The sequence below is a fragment of the Dermacentor silvarum genome, chromosome 1 (assembly GCF_013339745.2).
Source record: "Dermacentor silvarum isolate Dsil-2018 chromosome 1, BIME_Dsil_1.4, whole genome shotgun sequence".
Classification (NCBI taxonomy): Eukaryota; Metazoa; Arthropoda; class Arachnida; order Ixodida; family Ixodidae; genus Dermacentor; species Dermacentor silvarum.
The window spans coordinates 226,455,075-226,475,709 of NC_051154.1; the positions used below are offsets into that span (position 1 = coordinate 226,455,075).

Sequence of the window (20,635 nt, forward strand, 5' to 3'; positions counted from 1 at the left end):
CGCGAGCTTACGCGTGTCTGCAAGCGTACGTGTGGTCTGGGCTTAATGGTCAGGCTTCTTTCGTTTCATAGCCTGACCATTAGGTAGACAACACATCAAAGTGTTGCCATCTTGCGGATTTGCATAATGATGATTTCGTGTCATATGTGCAGTGCTCAGCGATTGAAATGCAATACTCGGAGTGTGTGGCTGCCAGCCCTTTTTGCACCACCGTTGGCCACTGAATGGATGCATTTCTATATCTGCATGAAAGCGAGAGCCTTTGCGATGCATGGTGACTGCATTTTGCCCTCCCAAAGTTCACCCAGCACTTACCAGTGGCACTAAGATCACTGGCCGCCATGTGTTCCGAGTATTGTGTTTCAATCGCTGAGCACTGTACATGGGACAGATTTTCGGTGGAGCCTGGCATAAAACACTTTCGTGTTAAAATCGCCAAAGTTGCCCTTAAAGGGAAGGAGGGGAAAGTGTTGTCAATATGTTGCAGCAAGCCACGGCCACTATGCATGTAAGTCTGCGCTAGGGAAAGCTAGATAAAGGCAGTTTTCAATGAAAACCATGCCTTCCCTGGCTCCCAGCCAGCATGTTACTTGTCTGCATCAGTGCTTTGCCATTAGTCACAGGAAACTCTGCGCTGGCAGTGGCGGCAGAGATTCAGTGCACTGAAATATTATATATGCACAGCAAAAGTTAACACCAAAAGAGCACCTCTATGTACAACTTTGACAGGCACAGACATCTCCTTGGAAGCCTATGCATACCTGCCAGGTCTCCCGAATTGTCCGGGAGACTCCCAAATTTTGATTGTTTTGTACGATTGTACGGCCGAAACAGAAATCTCCCGAAAATGCGTCCGTGTTCGGCTCCTAGCCTGGCCACATAGCGCCGGAGCTACGTGACACCGATTGACATCGTGACCAGTGAAGAGTCTAAAAAGCGTAGCCGGTCAAGCGCAGAATTGAAGCACCTAGTATCACTTCTGCTTTGCTAATTATGGGAACACAGCGCCGCCGTCGTTTTCATCTACGCATAAGGAAATTGTCTACACAGCTGCCAAGGGCATCACAAGCGTGGCGCTAGGGTCTCATTCTCCCTGTAGTTTCTCTCCACTTTCTGGTGCCGGTTATTCCTGTAGGCAGCACTAGGCTGGCTCCACACGCTCATCGGAAGTCTTCTTACGTTCTTTGTTGGCTTCGGCGCTGCGGTGCATGGTGTAGTGCGTCCTTCACGTAGTTGTCAGCAATGGCGTTGAGTAAAGAGCGCAAGAAATACCTTGAAGTCTTTTTAAGGCAGTATACCACAGAGTTTGGCTGTATTGTGTGCCGCGGAAAGGTGAGCATCATGCATTTTACACTGTTTGCAATTGCGACATCTGCATTACGCACGGCGGTAGATCCGACTTTGCTACGCACATTTCGTCGAAGAAGCATGCCAGCAGCCTTCAGTGCCAAGAAATAGTGCGACTCGGACCCCCCCCCCCCCCCCCCCCCCCCCCCTTCCCGTCGGATCTCCCTAATGTCTTCTCTGTGAACCTGGTAGGTATGCCTATAGAATGTGTGGTTTTGTGAAGAGAAATGTGCAAAAAAGGCATGGGATAAAAGAATCAGCAATTGAAGGGCATGTATATTTGTGAAGTTCTTGTGCCATAGTGTTAGCATATTTTTGTTAAATAAATCTCTATTTAAGAATTGTCTTTTTCTAATGTCCAGCAAGACAGCTTAAATGACGCTAACGGGTTCTGTCAAACATCTCAGGCACCTTACCTTTAGGCGTTTTCAGAAATCTCACTTTTTTGTTGGCAAGAACAAGAAATGTGCAACAGCTTGCTTCTTGTGGTGGCATTTCATCTTGGTCAAGCAGTTCCTCATAGGTTTTTATGAAACATTTCACCATTGTAATATTTTTTAGTGAACCTTTTGTTTCATTTAATGCAGTTGCTGAACGAGTCGGAATCCAGCAACCTCCGACTCAGTGAGCAAGTGCGAGTGCTCAAGGAAGAGATTAGACGGCTTGAGCGAAACCAAGAGCGACAAAAACACAATAACATGGAGTACTTGAAAAACATTTTCATGAAGGTAAGAAACCCTTTGGATGCACAATTGCACCTGTTGAGGCACAGAATGCAGTGGCCTGTGCTCAAATGGAGCCCACTCATGGACATAGAGAATGGGCGTGTTTTGGGAACAGAGTGCTCAAGGAAGAGATTAGACGGCTTGAGCGAAACCAAGAGCGACAAAAACACAATAACATGGAGTACTTGAAAAACATTTTCATGAAGGTAAGAAACCCTTTGGATGCACAATTGCACCTGTTGAGGCACAGAATGCAGTGGCCTGTGCTCAAATGGAGCCCACTCATGGACATAGAGAATGGGCGTGTTTTGGGAACAAATTCCCTCATGAAGAAAGAAGTTTACTATAGTAAGCTGTAAACTTATTTTTCACATTGGCAGCACACAGGAGAGAGGTGGAAGGAATAGGACAGAGGCTGGCTTAATCTTTTGTTTTGTTTATTTGCTGCACAGATACAAGCTGAAGTGCTGTAAATTTATGCCAGAAATCTAGCTACAATGACACAGAAGCTCTTATTATTTTTTTTAATTTAAAGAGACCTTGCAGAGCCCACAAAGGACTGGGAGTAGTAAGGGGAGCACTATAGAACATTTATACATAGCAAGCATGCAATGTGCACACCTTATATAAATCGTAAAAACTGGGTGTGGTTTGAAGGACGTCCGTGAAGCTTTAAAAAAATTGTAAACAGTAATTTGTCCTCTCCTTTGAAAGGAGTGGGACATCATGTTGGAGGAATGTGATGCCTTACATTCAGCTATAGTGGCTAGGAGGAGAGGTGGAAGGATTGGCTGCCGCAAAGCGTAGCAGCAGATTTATGTCAGCAGCAGCAGTGCTGCTGTCGCTACTTAGATCTCCTACTTGCGTGGCAAGCTGGGTGGGTGCGTCACGAATAAGCTAGCGCTTTGGCCTTATGGCCAATATCATATGCATATTCAACATCGCCATTCCACTTATGGTTTTAATTAGACGCTTGTCTGTAACAGTAAGAAGCAGGGCTTACCGGCCAGATGCAAGTAATAAATTGAAATCTGCAAGAAAGATGACCAGAACGCTGCTTCCGGGGTTTAACTCTTTAAAAAAAATATACAGCCTTTAAGGATAGTTTCTTTTTTTTAGTACGCAGCCGTTAAATTTCTGGCTATCATGTGAAATTTCAGTGGTTGGTGAGTAAAGATAATCAGAGTTCCTACTTTTCGAGGCACACACATACACACATACGAAGCTTCAAATAGTGCATTCGCTGCCGCTTGCCTTGTTTTGCCTTGTTCTCTGCTTTTACAAGGAAATGCAGCCTTGTCATTTCATAGAACTTGATGAGGTTGTTAGTGACACCTTTCAAGTGTCGTGCGCACCCAATTAGAGCGAGTCTATTTCCTTGTCGACGCAGAAATCAACAATATGCCATTTGGTTTTAATTTGCTGAAACTGTACGTAACATGTTTTCTATGTTTGTGATAAATGTCTGCAGTTCATCAGATGGGTAAAGCATTCTCTTCCCCTCTCTACTTCCTTGATTAAGCAGGCATCTGCAGGCATTTCAGAAACAGGTGGTCAAATGAGCACTCTCGAGCACTCGTCAAATTTGGTTTTGCTGATCATTCTTTGGGCCACATAGCCTGTTACGCAATTAATTGATTACTTCGTATCAATGAAATCCCAAAAGTAAAAAGAAAAACCACTTCCTCCACATTGTTAGGCCTGTGCACAGTGACGACCACCAAATGCGTTCAAACACTGATATGCATATCGCCATCCGGACGACTAAAGTAAGCCTCTAGCAGCTCGCATGCGACATTACTTTTTCCGAGCAACTTGAAAGACCTTAACAATGGCTTGCATGAGCTTACATCCAAGTCCAAAGCAATGTGTTTGGCATTTGAAAGGTTTATCCATTATTGCTTCGATCTTGAAGGTGCATCGAAGTTGTTCTAGATACATTGACACGACTGAAGACGTCAACAAAGCCCCCCCAGGAGACTCCACGAATACATCCCGCTACTGCATTATCAGTCGCACGTGCGAGAAGTCCTAGTAGTTCAGCAGTAGTTTCAGTGTTTCCGGTTTCTGCTGGCTATTGTGCTTTTGTATGCTTAGGCATACAAAGCGTGATGTGATCGTTGTTTGTGTGTTCATCGCGAGCATGCCATGCTGCAGAGGCAATGCCAGTGACATGCTGCAAGATGCTTACAACTTTGTGTAAAAGTTATTCAGAGGCCAACCCAACCGGTAACTCGAGACAGTAGCCCAGCAATGCTGCCAGCCGAAGTCACTGAACTTTTTGACAATGCATTGGAGGATGAAGCCTTTGATGGCTATGAGTGAAGTGCAATCAATGTTGGTTTCTTACACCTAAGAGTAGGTGTTGGTTCAAGTTTCCAGTCTGCTAGAATTTGCAGCTCGTAAATTTTTTTTTAAACGAAATTTAGTGCCTCGAGATGAGTCAGTATGACATTTCGCAATAAGTCTACAACATTATCACTTTCATCATGCCAATTAAGTTGCAATAAGTGCACCTTTTAGACACGTGCGTCTTACATACCAATTTTTCCTTCGAAAATTCCGGAAAGTGGGGAGCGCAATTTGTACACCAGAAAAAATGGTACTTGTGTGAGAAATTGGAATGCGTCATCAAATAATAAACACAAATTTACTAATGAAGTTTTGACCTAATTACTTTACAGCACATATGGTAAATTATGAATTATAGCCAGTGAGCTTGCAAGGTATATCCACTTGGAACAAATTCTGAGGATGGCACCGGTTTCGAGATATGCACCATCAAACTTGTAAAAATTCACTTTTGTTCCACTTACTAAAATGCCGTTTTATGCATTGAAGCACGGGAGAACACCTGGAACGCCCATGTATTTCATCGCACACTTTGGGAATGAATATCTTAAAACTGATATCATCCTAGTGATGGAAGGGCTGCTCTAATTGCGCCAAAAGAGAAATGCTCAGTGGTGGTCCAACTGCACCATTTGCGCCATTTTGCTACAATTCTACTCGTCTGCACCTTGCTGCACCCGCCGAAGTGCAACTTGCGCCAAGTGTGCCAAAGCGCCACCTTTGCCTTGGGCGCTACGCGAACATCGCAGTGGCATGGCCGATCCCTCCGTTTGCACACAGACCCACGGCTAAGCATTGCGAGCATCGGCGACGCAGACTTTGTGACCAAGCTTTGCGCACGGAATCCTCGATCGGACACGCAGTTAAAACTTTCAGCACTCGGATGTTTGGGAATTTGCGACTAAGCACATTGAGCGTTGTCTCCTCGGCCCGCGGTCAGGCATTTTGCGCATCGGCACTTGGGACTGCACGACTAAGCGCATTGAGCGTCGACTCCTCGGCCCGCGGCTAGGCATTTCACGCATCGGCACTTTGGACTGCGCAACTAAGCACATCGAGCGTCGGCTCCTCGGGCCTGCGGCGAGGCATTGTTGTTGCACAAAATTTTTTTCCTGCATTTCTAATCGCTTTTGTATTATGTCTGATTGCATAAAACTATTCTCAGTAGTCTACAAGTGCTATTTATATAGGCAAGTAAAGACTGTTAGCAACATTTTCTGCTCTGGGCACGCGAGCTAAATGGCTCCGTCGGTCTGTCTTGCTTGTGTCCATTTGCTCTAAAGAAGTACTTAACAATTGTGTAGTAGTAATAAACTGCACCAAATGTCGTGCACTTACTTTTCTTCTGCTACAAAATGCTAATGTGGCTGCTCCTAAATTGCTACAAAACAGCTATTTTCCTGCTCCAAAAATTGCTCCAATTCTTCAACTGGCTGGACCACCACTGAATGCTGCTACATGCTGCTCCAAACTGTCGCTTTTGTTAGTAACTGCTCCAAACCTGCTCCGAAACGTTGCTGGGAAATTCGATCTCATACTGATTACCAACTGCTGCTGTGGCAACTGTGATATGTGACTGGTTACATTTACATTGGGATGCTCAGCTTTATCGGCTTTGATCTCATTTCTGCCACAAGAACTGGCATTTTAAATATATAGCTCATATAGCTGCATTTTTTAACTTTATATACAGACTATTTTGGTGAAATGATATGGTGACTGAGATTAATTCGATCTCATGCCAATCATCAACTGCTGCTTTGGCGACAGTTATGTGAATGTGGTTACTTTTATAATGATCTCATTTCTGCCATAAGTACTGGTATTCTAAATACATAGCTCATTTTACTGCGCTTTCGATAACCATCTCTTCTAAATTGTTTGTTTCTTGCAATTTGCGTTGATAATTGCATGCGCAAATGTTTCATAATAAATATTAATATTTATGGGACGCTTCGGTGATGCTTTTAACTCTAGGAGTCGTATGGCATATTTTGCCATCTGCTCTGCAAACACCAATTTTTTCTGCTCCGAAATCTGCTACAAAAAGTAAAATGTCGCTTCCATCACTGTCATCCAAAAAATTAACTCCAAGTGGAGCCTTGCAAACTCTGAATTTTCAATGAACATTGTTCACAGGTACCTTGTTTGCAACATTATGCATGAGTGAGCGTGCATAATGTATCTATATAATGTATCTATATGCATATAATGTATCATAATATCTCAAATTTCAGTCACCATTTTTGGTTCTGTGGAGAAGGTGACAGTGCCTTGAGGAAGTCCAAATAATCGAGTTAAAGCAATAAGTTGTTTACTTACACAGAAATTGCTGATCACAGAGAAAAAAAAACAACGCATATTCACGGGGTGAATGATGATGAGTGGGCGAAGCTCCGGAGGGAATCATCGGTAAACCGTGAATCTTCCGTGTAATTCGCCCAGTCTCGCCACACTAAATTGAACGATTGACTTCCACCAATGACACGCGCCATATGTGGCATCATTCCTATTTTATAACAGCGCCCTTCATTATAATTGCACCATCTCCCGCTTAAGGGGACGCTAGCACAAACGCGTTAGGAACGTGCAGTACTCTCTATACTTGCGGGCAACTTTCTGTGGCAATGAAGGGAAAGCTACGGAGCCAAAGCGCGCCCAAGTGAGAGCGCTTCTGAAAGGAGTCCCGCATTTTAATCCACGTTAGTTTAGGCTGGGGAAGAGAAAACATAGACACCTTATTAGCAACAGTTAAATATGACAGAATGCACCACCGAGTGTAAAAGTTTACTTATTTTGCAGCTTTTCCCTTCCACTTCTGGGCAAACGCGAAATCGACGCACGTCGAAGCTGCGTCGATTCATCGTCTGCTCCGAGCAACCAAAAGCACTGTCAAACGCTGCCGGACTACTTGGCGCGGTAACACATGTGCAGCAGCTACGCGCCCGTAGCTTTCCCTTCATTGCCACAGAAAGTTGTCCGCGAGTATAGTAAGGGGGAGAGGCCACAGCGTCTTACGCAGCCGTTTACACATGCCGGAACGTGCACCGCATTTGCCGACGCCATCAGCGTTTATGAATACGGGGGTAAGGCGGAGAGGCCACAGCGTCTTACACCAGCTTCTTACACGGGCCGTAACGCGCTAGCACAAACGCGTTAGAAACGCGCAGTCTTTCGTTAATGTTGGGTATTTATTGCCATCGTGGTGCGTGTGTCCATGTGCGCTTCGTGGCATAGTGGTTAGCGCCGCGCGTTCAGAAGCGAGGGGTCCCTGGTTCGATTCCGCTACGGACACAACTTTCGGAATTTTTTTTCTCATAAAAGTAGACGTGGCTACCTACTACGACTACTACTACTACTACATACTACAGAGGAGGGACAGACCCACACCCTAAGGAGCTTCGCCCCTAAAAAAATCTCATCACACGCAACGATTGTTGTAGAATGCAGCTGATTGAGGTTTATTACCTCCATAAATACACACGAATGAAAGTATCTCGCACATTGAGATTTACGGGCTAATTTGACTGCCTGAGCAATTATCCTGCTCATTGCAATTTACGAGCTAATTTGACTAATCAGGTGGGTTGTTTTCGTGCAACTGCTTCTGGCATTGAACATTCATCATATGTCATGCTTCTCATCGTTGCCATTTTGCCGTGGCCTCTCATTTCGGACGCCATCCATGGAAGCGCATCGGTCTCTTCTCATAGCTTCAACATATTCAAGACTGGACCATCTGGCTGTGGCTTAATTTGCACAAGGTGGTGGAATTTACTGGACCCCTACGCTTTTCAGATCTCTTGGCTGGTAGGAAACAATGTTGTACCCAAAAGTGAAAAGACACCTGCACTTACTATCATGCCGACTACAATTGAGGTACGCTATGCAGGAATTAGTGATGTCGAGTCAATTGATGCTTTGTCTGTGCAAGCCCGCAGAACGCACCCACCATAAACATAAATGATTGTTGGGTTTTGCATTGGGAAATTGTAAAGAAAAACTTCCTAAGCAATGGGAGACTGTTATGAAGAGCAGGTGCGGAGTACACTTTTAAACTGAATACCTAATTATAGTACCTAATTAGTTTGCAAGGCAACATAATTTCAGCATTTTAACTTCGGAAGGAGGTGGGGGGAGAGCGTTTTTATCTTAAGCACAAAGTAGACATTTTTTTAAGTGGAGTAGACTCTGTTGTACAAGTCCATTTCTAGGTACCAAAGTTATTGACAGCTAACACTGTTCCTAATATGCAGTGAGAGTAGACTCGCATGAATATGCAGCTGCTGTTCTTGTGCAGAAAATTTGTGTTGAATTTTTATTTCCGATTTTGAATTCTATATTCGAATTTTTTTTTTTTTACTTCATTTGGGAGCTTCTGTTCGATATTTGCGCTGCTCTAAATGCGTTGAAGCCATTAGAGTGCTTTCCAAGTAGCGTGGCCATGCAGTGGGTCCTGTCTTTGTTAATTTTGACAGTGATTATATCAGGCAAACTTCTGATTAAGCAGCTTCTGCTGAACTCTTTGGTTTGTGGTCACTAATGGCTGGAAGTACAGTATGCCACTACGGTTCAAACATAGGCGGAAAGTTTCCGTTTTTCCAGGGGGGGGGGGGCTGCGGCCTGACTAGCTTTCCGAACCCCACCCATGTATGCATATATATATATATATATTGTAAAGGAGCAGAGACAGCACATGTTCCTGGGCCAGCTGTTCTATTTCTCTCCTCGTCCTCCTCTTCCCCTCGTTCGCCCCCAGTGCCCGGTGTCCTAGTGCCCGAGCCCAAGTGCTCTCTTCATCTTCATTACACTCAGCCACGCTGCTGAAGATAGTTCTGGCGGTTGTGAGGGCGCACTGATGATGGAAAGCCATTGCATAATCGTCGTCGGTAGTAGTCGACGTTAAGACTGTCCAGCGCAACCAGCTTCCCAGGGGGTCGGCACTGACTGTTGCGCTCTGGTCGCACGTCTCGTCGACGACCATCCCGTCGCAGTTGGGCATGTAGGGCAGGAGACCCCGCACGATGAGCAGCCGCTCTGCTCAGCCGTCGCGTGCCCCCTTGCAATGCTGCCACAAATTGACCGAGACCCACCATTGCGCTCAAATCAGCCGCGACCGAAGAAAAAGCACGAACAATGCGCGACTGGTCTTCCGCGCATCTCGTCCGCTGTCCCGCGTGTCTTGAGCATCTATCGCGTGCTAGCAGGTCTTTGATGATATGCCCCCCAACGAGGCCTCCCTCAGTGCGGTGTGAACGGCCACGAACTCGGCCAACAGCTGCGTAGACATGCAACTATGTAACTCCGACAAATCGAGAAACATCTCCCTGCCACGATCCGCAGGCAGGTCGGGCTCTCGAAGTGGTAGCGTCGGCGCCTCCATGCGCCCCAGCGTTGATGTGGTTGAGAACCGTTTCACTGACAGTGATGGTACGGTGTCGGAAGCCGTCGTAGAGTCCAGGACCCGTGGTGGTACAAATGGTTCTCGTTCTGGGTCTACAGCGGGGCAGGTGGCAAGGCAATCTGCCAAAACCTTCCCGGTTGCAGCTACAGCAGAAACCGGATGCTGTGGATTCTGAGCTATGCACAGTTTTCGTCGCAGCAGCTCAGCTGGTGTAAACTGCCGCATGAAAGTAGCAGCGGTGACTTGCTGCCTGATCAGAAGTTGTGGTGGAGCCGGCAGTATCAGTTTGTGCTGCGGCCCTCAGTGGTGGGTCGACGCAGGAGCGGTGGTCGCCATGCGCTTCCCACCGTCTGGGCTGCAGCCAACGGCGACACCCGGTGAGCCGGCGGCTGTGTCAGGGCACCCTGCGGACATTTCTGCTGGAGGGACGCAGAGTACACCTGCCGCAGTATTGAGGCTGTATCTCTCGGGAGCACTGTGGTTACTGGGCATGACTGGTGCATCAAAGTGGTGCTCCTAAGAAGCTCTGGCCGTAGAGCAATGCTAGGCAGGGCTCGTCGCAGGCATATGTGATCGGGCCAAAAGCAGTGGTCAGAGCTGAACTCCATTCGTGCCAGGACCGCTGCTTGATGCCTTCGTAGTTGTCCCATGTCTTGGCGGCACCGCATAGTCATTTCGCTGCAACCAGCCATCTGGTGTGGTTGGGCCAGGTGTGACGATCACCCAAGGCATTGATGTTGCGAAGCCAAAGGATGACGTCGTCTTGGAAGCCGCGAAACGTAAGTATTTCCACGAACGCCGGTTACAGGGAAGCTCGGACGGCGTTCCCAGGCTGGACGCAACCGCTGACGGATGCGAAGGCGCTCGTCATACCCTGGAGCTGTTGTGTCAGCAACGAGATGGCTTGCATGACGTCCATCAAGCTGCCGGCTGAGTCGCTCGTTGACCCAGGGGTGGAATCCGCGCACCCTGAGGCAGCAGCGGCCGTACTACTCGGGCCAGCCGGAGCAGTGGCCAAGGGAGCGTGAACGGCATCCGTTGAGCTAGGACTGGTGGCAGCCGCGGTACTCACTCCAGCCGGAAGCATGGTCAGGGGAGCGTGAACAGCATCCCTAGCTGGCTGAGATGGCGATGACATCATGGGGCAGGGATCCAGGGCATGGGAAGCATGGACGGCGTTCCTTGGCCGCAGGAGGAACGTACGATGGCGAGGATCCATGTCTAAGGCAGCGTGGACGGCATGCCTTGGTGGATCAGAGGTCGAGGTAGTCCCAGGCGTGGCATCTATGATAAGGGAAGCGTTGACGGCGTTCCCTCGCCAGAAGGACCCTGGACGGCGAGATGCCATAGGATGCAAGGCCTCCGCAGCACGGTGCTGAAGGCTGGGGCGCCTTAAGACGCGGCTTTCGTCGGCTGTGCCATTGTAAAGGAGCAGATATATATATATATAGAAAGATGAGAAGCACAACTTTGCGGTTATCTTAGGTTTATTTACCCAACAGTTTCGGTCGGTGGACCGACCTTATTCAAGGGTATATATATATATTACCTTTAATGCCAGTTACACTGGAAACTTTGTGTGACCTCGAAAGATTGTTCACTGAAGTGACAAGCTTATATGAGTATTTGCAAGACCTCAGAGTAGGACAATTCAGTTTTACAGCCTTAGTCCCCTCGCACCGCCAAGAGACTGGCGTCTCTTGATTGAGCCATGCGACAAGCGGATTCAGTTAAACACGTTAGGGAGATACACGTGTCTTGTGCGTATTAAGTTGCACAAGTACACATCTATGAAAAAGCAATGTAATGCCTTGTAAAAGATTTAATACAAAAGATACAGTCAAGAAATCTTTTCCTGACGAAAGGTCAGTTATTGAGAAGACATAACATATATAAACATTAAACGATATGTAACAATTTCTGAACACAACTTATGACTAGAATTATTAGCATAAGTCTAATGTGATTCCATAATGCAGGGGTGGGTCTCCTGTGCCAATTGCGCCATTTTGATACAAACGCAAATTCTTGCGCCAAACACAGAAAATTGACCGAAACTGCGCCTTGCTGTACCAGAATGGCTACGGCATGTGTACTCCGCCATTGGCTGCAAGCAGCGAGTGCATTCATTCTCTGAAAAAGAGTGCAGCGGTTCACATTCTGCACATCACGCGACTGCGCCTCCCGCAGTTTCTCGTAATTTTCGCGCTTTTAAAGCTGGACTTACCAGCACTTCCGGCAAGTGGCCGGCGCACGCGTGGCCACTACCGGCTGTTGTTGTTGCTGTTGGAATGATCAGGGAGACTGTATTTAGAGTGTACTAGAATATGGTAGAGTAGGCTGAGTGGCGCGGCACTCCCTAGCTGAGGCGCAAAACAATGAAAAGTAGGCTGAGAAGCACTGCGAGCGAACTAGATAATAGGGAGGCGCGCACTGCGGCGGGCGGGCGTTTCTGTATCCAGGGCCGGTATAGCATAAAACTATTCTATAATCGCGAACTATTTCTGTTGCAATGAAGGGAAAGCTACGGGCGCATGGATGCTGCGCCCGTACATCGCCAAGTAGTCTGCCTGTTACCGCGCCAAGTAGTCCGACCGTGTTTGACAGTGAGCTTTTGGTTGCTCGGAACAGGCGCTGAATCTTCTTCTTTCTGGGGTTTTACGTGCTAAAACCAGCTCTGATTATGAGGCACGCCGTAGTGGGGGACTCCAGAAATTTGGACCACCTGGGGTTCTTTAACATGCATCTAAATCAAAGTACACAGGTGTTTTCGCATTTCGCCCCCATCGAACGCCGTAGTGGAGGGCTCCGGATTAATTTTGACCACCTGGGGTTCTTTAACATTCACTACAACGCAAGCACACAGATGTTTTTTCATTTCACCTCCATTGAAATGGGGCCGCCGCGGCCGGGATTCGATCCCGCGATCTCGTGCTCAGCAGCGCAACGAGACGCTAAATCGATGCAGCTTCCACGTGCGACGGTTTCGCGTTTGCGCAGACGCGGAAGGAAAAGGAAAAGCTGCAAAATAAGTAAACATTTACACTCAGTGGGGGTGTTCTGTCATATTTAACTGTTGCTAATAAGGTATGTATGTTTTCTCTTCCCCAGATTAAAGCAACGTGGATTAAAACGCGGGACTCTTTTCAGAAGCGCTCACACTTGTTCGTGCCTTCCCGCCATAGCTTTCCCTTCATTGCCACAGAAAGTTGCTCGCGAGTATAGTCTGTGTTCATGCCCATATGGGTGAGGCCTCAGCCATTTTGATCTATCACGAAGGGCCAACTTGGAATAATATGTCGCAGTGTCGCCTGAAAGGCAAAGCATCGATTGTGATAGCATATTAGTAGACACTGAGACAGCTTTTCGAAGTAAGGATAGTAGTTTTATCAGCCCTATAAACTTAGAAACATTCGCTTACTAACTGAATTAACAAGCATGGTGTTAGCGCGCACAAGCAAACATGAACACATCACACGCAGTGTCCGCGGACGCTCGCTGTCAAAACGCTAGGTGAGCAAGCGCGACAACAGCAGCAAGCGAAGGGACCTTCGTCTTGTCTATTCTTTTAACGCAAACTGAGCGACGAGACCAGAGCATACACTACTCTGCAGATCACTTTCAACACACAGCGCCTCGTGACTGCACGCGGCTGCACAAAGTACGTAGTTGCTGACAGAGTAGAAGGCGCCGCTCCTCCCTCTTGCGCGTAAGATTGAGCCGCGATCGTCACTTACCCTTGCGCCCGGTCGCAAAATACTCAGACAACGCCCCCCCCCCCCCCCTCCCTCCCATCCCCCACGGCCTTTTGCGCGACGAAAGACGGCACGCTTGCTCACGCTTTCCTCCCTGGTGCGCGCCAGATTGAGCCGTGATCGTCGGCTCTTCTCACGTGCTTTCACTCGCGCATACAGCATATGGCACCCGGCGACGGTGTTATCATTCTTGGACTTGATACGGAACAACACGGTGACGGCGACGGCAAAAGTGCGCCTGGAGTGTCCATATAATTGTTATCGCAATAAAATGCGCTAGTGTGTCCACATAATTGCTATCGCAATAAAAGTAGTTTGGAATAGTTTTACGTTATACCAGCCCAGGGTTTACTGTGGCTATCTGGGTCTGCAGTGTCATATGGTGACCCAGAAATTATTTTCCCGCGCTGATTGGGCCACATAATTTGAGAATATTTTCCACTATCATCATAAGCGTCGGCGCGGGAATATATTGTTCCATCATAGTGCCACTGATGTTTTCGGCTTTACAGAAAAGCATGTGCCGTGCCATCGCTCGACCCACTCTTCCATATTCTAGTACGCTATAGCTACAAAGCGCGCATCTACTATGTGCTTGCGGTTGGTATATTCTGTGTTTCACCGTGGTTCTAAGTGCGCTGCCATATTCCATTGTTGCACAAAAATTCAGATTTGCCTGCTCCAAACTGCTTCAAAATAAAATTTTATCTGCTCCAAGCTGCTCCAGACTGCAATTTTATCTGCTCCAAACTGCTCCAAAACGCAGTTTTACCTGCTCCAAAAATTGCTCCGAAATGACTTTGGGCAGTCCCACCCCTGATAACGCCATAGTTTCATTACATGTCAAAGCATTCCTTATGCCACTGGTTTCGTTTATTTTCTGGAGGCAGAACAAAGGATTATAGAGTAAAAATTATCAGGTGCCCAAATAAACATTAACAAATACATAAATAAGACAGCAATATCTCAAAAGCGCGAAAAGACTCGATAGCAAATATAGGAACAACGTGGATTGTGTTATTGAGGGGCAAATGCAGCATACGACGAATAAATATTAATAAGGAAAATGCACAGATAGACTAAGGAGCTTACAAATAGCGCAACCACGCGTCTTTTCTTACCCAAATGCCCTCACTCTGCTTGCGCTGTTATGGGCCCCATTTTCATTCCTTTGTATAACTTTGTGCATTGTTTTCTAAGGCAGGTGCTTTGCTTTGACTTGGTAAGTTGGTGCCTTTCTCTCTCCTGTTAAAAACGTCAGTTCGTTGTCTGATGCGATGATTTCACCATCATTGAAAAAGTGTTCGTTCGGGCACTTGATCTGGAAATGAAGTCGTCGGCAATCTTATTCAAATTGATTTTGCGGGAGAGTTCTCTGTGGCTGTGCAAAATTGCCAGATGGTTCAAACGGGCTTGTCAAGTCGTTGACCGCAAGTGCATTTTCAGTCGCCGAAGGCAAGAAAAGGACCTCTCGGATGTGGTCGACGAGACCGGTATGGCCAACGCAATTTTTTTAGCTTGGCCATTTCCGGCGAAAAGTTTCGCAGGTGTTCGCCCTTGACCCCCCCCCCCCCCCCCCGTAAACATATGCACGACGTCCCCAAATTTGTCCAATGATGCTGACCTTGCTGGCTTAAAATGGCAATCAGCATATCTCTGTGCAAAATCAGTCGTCCTGGTTCAAGGTCGTCTCTGTAGAACTATGTTATATATGTTTCGTCTTCCTTTCCTATGGCAAGCTGCTCAATGTGAGACTTATGCTGCCACATTGTCAGGTGGATACCTCTTGTTTAACAAAGACAGCACTGTGTCAAGTACTTCATAGAACCTCTGGCGGTACATATCACTCGCTGATGTGAACACGTGAGCTGAGGAACCTTCTTGATAGTGGCATGGAGTCTTCTTCTCGTGGAGTCCTCAACTCCTACATTTCCTGCCTCTGCCGTACATATGTGGGTCACGCGCTTCATTTTGGAGTTAATCTGCGCCGAGTTCAAGCTTGGGCCATCTGAGATGGCTGGTCCCTTCGCGCGCACTGTCTCCCCGCACGCCTAGTGCTTTGTTTCCGCTGGTGCTTATACGCTTCCGTTTCAGCGTCAGACGGGTTCTGGCAAAGTAACGATAAGCAAGGTGCCTACTATTGGTTTTGTCGCTGGTGATCATGTTGCATTTGTAGCTGGTGCACATTGCAACGTCCACAGCTGCGGTAGAAGCGAGCTCGACATCTGTTTTCTATTTCTCCTTTTATTGCGACAGCAATTGTATCGACACTCCAGGTAAATTTTCGCTGTCGTCGTTGCCGTGATGTTCCGTATAAAGTCCAAAAGTCATATGAGTGAGCGACCCATACACTACCGGTGCGAGAAAAAGCCCGTAACGCTGAGCCGTAACACTTGATGGACATAATCTTCCCACGCGCTGAATATTCGGGTTAGTTGGAGGTCACATGATCAAATGCATGCATGGGGAGGAGAGCACACGTCTCCTCATCTAGCCCTGCCGCAGCATCAAACTACTGTGTGCAGTTGACGCTTACACGATTGTTGGTAATCAGTGGGGGGTGCAATGATTAAGGGCGAGCAGGGGTGGTTGCTAACTTCATGCGCGCTGTCTTCCTTCTTAGGCTGTTTTTCTGCGCCCCAAGTGTTGCAGATCGCATAGCCTAAGTTAAGAGACAGAGGTAATTGGAGATCGCTGACCGAAGCCGTCCTGTAGTGGACATAAATATATGCAGATGAGGATGAATCTTTCGGAGTCGTGGTGAACCGCATGTAACGATAACCGCATGTAACGCATGGCTATATGAACTGTATGCCCCCACCGCTGGCATTCATCATAATGCCAGCATTGTGATAGCGACTGCTCGTGGTCATCCAGCAGGATATTTACAGGTCTACATGGTCCGTGCATTGCACGATGTTTATTTTAATTAGCGAGTAAATGTTACTACAATTCATATAGGTGGTATAACCAGCGTACAGACTCATGTCAGGGCCGCATTTTTTTTGCCGCAATTTTGACGAGCCTTACAAAGGACCGGGCCATTTTATCTAATTTTTCCAACAAGTTAGTGTGAAATCTGCTGTAAACCTCCGCGATCGCCTCCTCTCGCCATCTATAGTTGTGTACAACTTTAGAAGGCAGCGGCATTTGCCCCTCAAAGGTGGATGCACACGAGCATGCATTCACCAATTGGCGCGCACTCTATAAACTGACGTCATGAAGCGGACGGCCGGGACCCCGCCAACGGAGGACATGGCAGCCCGTGCTTCGAGCTAGGCCGAGTCGCGTCAGCGGGACTATTTCTTTAGTTGCGGTGGAAATCGGCTGCTGCACTTCAGTGGTTGTGACACGCGAAAGTACGCTGCACGAGAAAATTCGCAGTGGAGCACGATCGGAATCGCGCTGAACGCGATTGCTTCTCAGTTGGATTTAAAAAAAAATATTTGTTTTCAATTTGGGGGTGTGGCTCTTACACGGATTTATAGGGGAAGAATCTTTTTCGTGTAATTGTCTTATGCTTCGCTTTCGCCTTTCCGGCAAAACTGCAGCCTCTTTTTTTTTTTTTTCTGAGTCCTAGTAGAAGCTCTGCTGCGCATGACTGCTATTGATTCTGATTTTGAGTAAATCCGGCTTGACCTCACTTCAGTGAGGTCAAGCCGGCGTACACATTGAAATATAATGTCTGTGCATGGTCTAATGTCTGTGCAAAAAATAACATGTTGAAGTGAAAAAATATGGTTGGTGCTGCTAATGCGCTTGTTTTCCTGTTGCCAGGATTTTCAGAAATAAAGCGAAACTATGAATAAAAGCTGTGCACGTCCGGGTCAACAATGATGCTGTTAGCTTTTAGCTACAATGACATTTTAAGGGAAAATGTTGAGACAACTCGAAAGAAACCATAAACGGTTTGGGTAACAGGACTCTGGTAATGACATTTTAGGAGCAGGGGGGAGCTTCAGCATCACCTTGGGGGGGGGGGGGCAGAGCCCCCCCCCCCCTCCTTGGAAAATTTCAGAGGGGGCTCGAGCCCCGGAGCCCCCCCCCCCCCCCCCCCGTAGTCGGCGCCTATGGGTTCAAATGCAAATTATTGGTGCTGACCTTTTCATTACTCATTAGATAATGTTGGATGGCCTAAATCATGCGTGACTCAAGTCCTCAGATGGCATATTCTATTTTGTTGTAGCGCAAGCTGAACGACAGGGACAACAGAACTGTGTGTGTGTCAAATATGCCTTTCTGTTGTCTCTGTCGTTCAGCTTGCGCTACAACAAAATAGAAGATGCCATACCAACAAGCCCCTGTAGCTATCCTTATCGTCCTCAAATGGGTTCTTCATTACCTGCTGTGGTTGCTTAGTGGCTATTATGGGCTGCTAAGCACAAGGTCACGGGATCGAATCCCGGCCATGGCGGCCGCATTCTGATGGGGGCGAAATGCGAAAACACCCGTGTACTTAGATTTAAGTGCACGTTAAAGAACCCCAGGGTGGTCCAAATTATTCTAGCATGCCTCATAATCAGATCGTGGTTTTCGCACGTAAAACCCGATAATTTATTAAATTTTTTTTCAGGGGGTGTTTCTTCATTCTGTATGCTCAGTATTTTGTGTCTATATTAACTCGTGCTGGAAAGGCTCTTTTGTTAACTCCATCACAATTCCTTGCTTATACAATTTCAGGTGTTGACTTGGTTACAGGGTTGGCTTTGTCTGTTCTCATTATGTGTGTAAATGTCACCACATCTGAACATCAAGCATGTTACAGTCTTTGAAATGAAATGTTCGGCAGGTGTTTCCTTGATGAAGCAATTTACTAGGTGAAGTATCACTCAATGCTTATTGCTCGTTAGAGTTTGCTTAATGTAGTACTACCTAATGTTGATCATTGTCTCAACTCTTGTGTTGGAATGAAGAAGGTACTATGAGGAAGAAAACTAGGTAGAATTATGTGATGTGGTTTTTCCTTACTTGCCACTGAGTAAGGAAAAACGACTTTCCTTACATAGGGATAATTCCCTTTCTAAAGTTAAGTTTTGGGGCTGCACAAAGATGCCATACCAACAAGCCCCTGTAGCTATCCTTATCGTCCTCAAATGGGTTCTTCATTACCTGCTGTGGTTGCTTAGTGGCTATTATGGGCTGCTAAGCACAAGGTCACGGGATCGAATCCCGGCCATGGCGGCCGCATTCTGATAGGGGCGAAATGCGAAAACACCCGTGTACTTAGATTTAAGTGCACGTTAAAGAACCCCAGGGTGGTCCAAATTATTCTAGCGTGCCTCATAATCAGATCGTGGTTTTCGCACGTAAAACCCGATAATTTATTAAATTTTTTTTCAGGGGGTGTTTCTTCATTCTGTATGCTCAGTATTTTGTGTCTATATTAACTCGTGCTGGAAAGGCTCTTTTGTTAACTCCATCACAATTCCTTGCTTATACAATTTCAGGTGTTGACTTGGTTACAGGGTTGGCTTTGTCTGTTCTCATTATGTGTGTAAATGTCACCACATCTGAACATCAAGCATGTTACAGTCTTTGAAATGAAATGTTCGGCAGGTGTTTCCTTGATGAAGCAATTTACTAGGTGAAGTATCACCCAATGCTTATTGCTCGTTAGAGTTTGCTTAATGTAGTACTACCTAATGTTGATCATTGTCTCAACTCTTGTGTTGGAATGAAGAAGGTACTATGAGGAAGAAAACTAGGTAGAATTATGTGATGTGGTTTTTCCTTACTTGCCACTGAGTAAGGAAAAACGACTTTCCTTACATAGGGATAATTCCCTTTCTAAAGTTAAGTTTTGGGGCTGCACAATATTTCATGGCTTAGTGAAACTTCATTTCACTTTCAAGGAATTGCACCTCAGACACTTTTCAATAAGCTTTTTTTCTGTTCGAGTTTCGTGTTTTAGCCAAGCTTAATAGTACTGTATAGACTCATGTAAGGGCCTCACCCCCAACTTGGCAGTCCAAAATAAAAAAAATTTTAAAAATCCAACGGAGAAGTAATCGTGTTCAGTGCCCCAATGCCAGGCGCGTGCGTCAGCGAATTTTCGTGCACTCCACGTGCCGCTACTTCATGGCAAGAGCTGTGCATTGGCCTCTGATAAAATGGTACATCTGGGGATCCGGATTGTTCACAGTTTTGACCAAGAGGTTCGGTTCCGTGTAAGGGCCACACCTTTATATGGTATCTGTTGGCCACTGTATGTTTATTACATGCTTTTGGTGCAGTTTGTGACATTACGTGGTGGCAGTGAGAAGGAGCGGCTGGTTCCAGTCCTAACAACGATGCTGAAGCTCAGTCCTCAAGAAAAAAAGGAGCTTCAGGCTGTTGTGACCGGGGAGACAGGACAGCAGGAGCCAAATGGTGCTTCTGGTTGGGGTGGCTACCTACCTCGGTGGACTGGCTTTGTTGGATAACAGCTGAGCACAGGCAGTCGTGCATGTAAAAAATTGTGTACTATAGTGCCAGGACAAAATGTACAGTGCATACTAACGCTACCAAATAAATGATTCATAACTGTGTGGTGTGTGCTTTGTTTCGTTTGTCGGCTCATTGCATAAACTACGCAGTGGTGGGAATGCCGCGCCAATTGCGCCGATCTGTGCAGACTGGAATTTAATGCTCCATATTGCTCCAAACGGTTCTTTTTCACCTAAATTGCACCACTGCTGCACCTTGGCATAGTTTCAGCAGTGTGAAAATTGGGGAGCTGCCACGCAATACAAAAACTGTAGTGCCACTGCATTCATTGGCTGCATTTGTTCAGGGTGTTGCAGCAACGTGCAGGAGACTACAATGGCGTCCATGAGGCTACAATGAGGTTGCCATGCTTGCTTTGCGACTGCATGATGAATGCAGTAGTTTTGTGCATCAAGGGCTGATGCACGATGGTGCTCTTTAGACAAAACGGTGATAGTGTCCACCATACTTACCTATTCCTGTTACTAGCAAGTTTATTAGTTGCACCATATTACTTTTGTTTTTCAAGCGAATTTGAGGTCATTGAATTTATCGTCGGGCATTGTAACCACACGCACAGTGATCCG

The 20,635-nt window shown here is 46.6% G+C and overlaps 1 protein-coding gene across 2 annotated transcripts in view; it reads left to right on the forward strand.

The window, feature by feature from the left end:
• Window positions 1–20,110, forward strand: part of LOC119436854 (GRIP and coiled-coil domain-containing protein 2-like) — a 213,243-nt gene extending 193,133 nt beyond the window's left edge. For both annotated transcript variants that reach the window (XM_049660037.1, XM_049660038.1), the window contains 2 exons: window positions 1,935–2,075; window positions 19,817–20,110. In XM_049660037.1, the coding sequence (XP_049515994.1) occupies window positions 1,935–2,075; window positions 19,817–20,005 (330 nt within the window). In that variant the 3' untranslated portion in view covers window positions 20,006–20,110. The remainder of the gene's footprint in view (window positions 1–1,934; window positions 2,076–19,816) is intronic.
• Window positions 20,111–20,635: the final 525 nt, after the last annotated feature.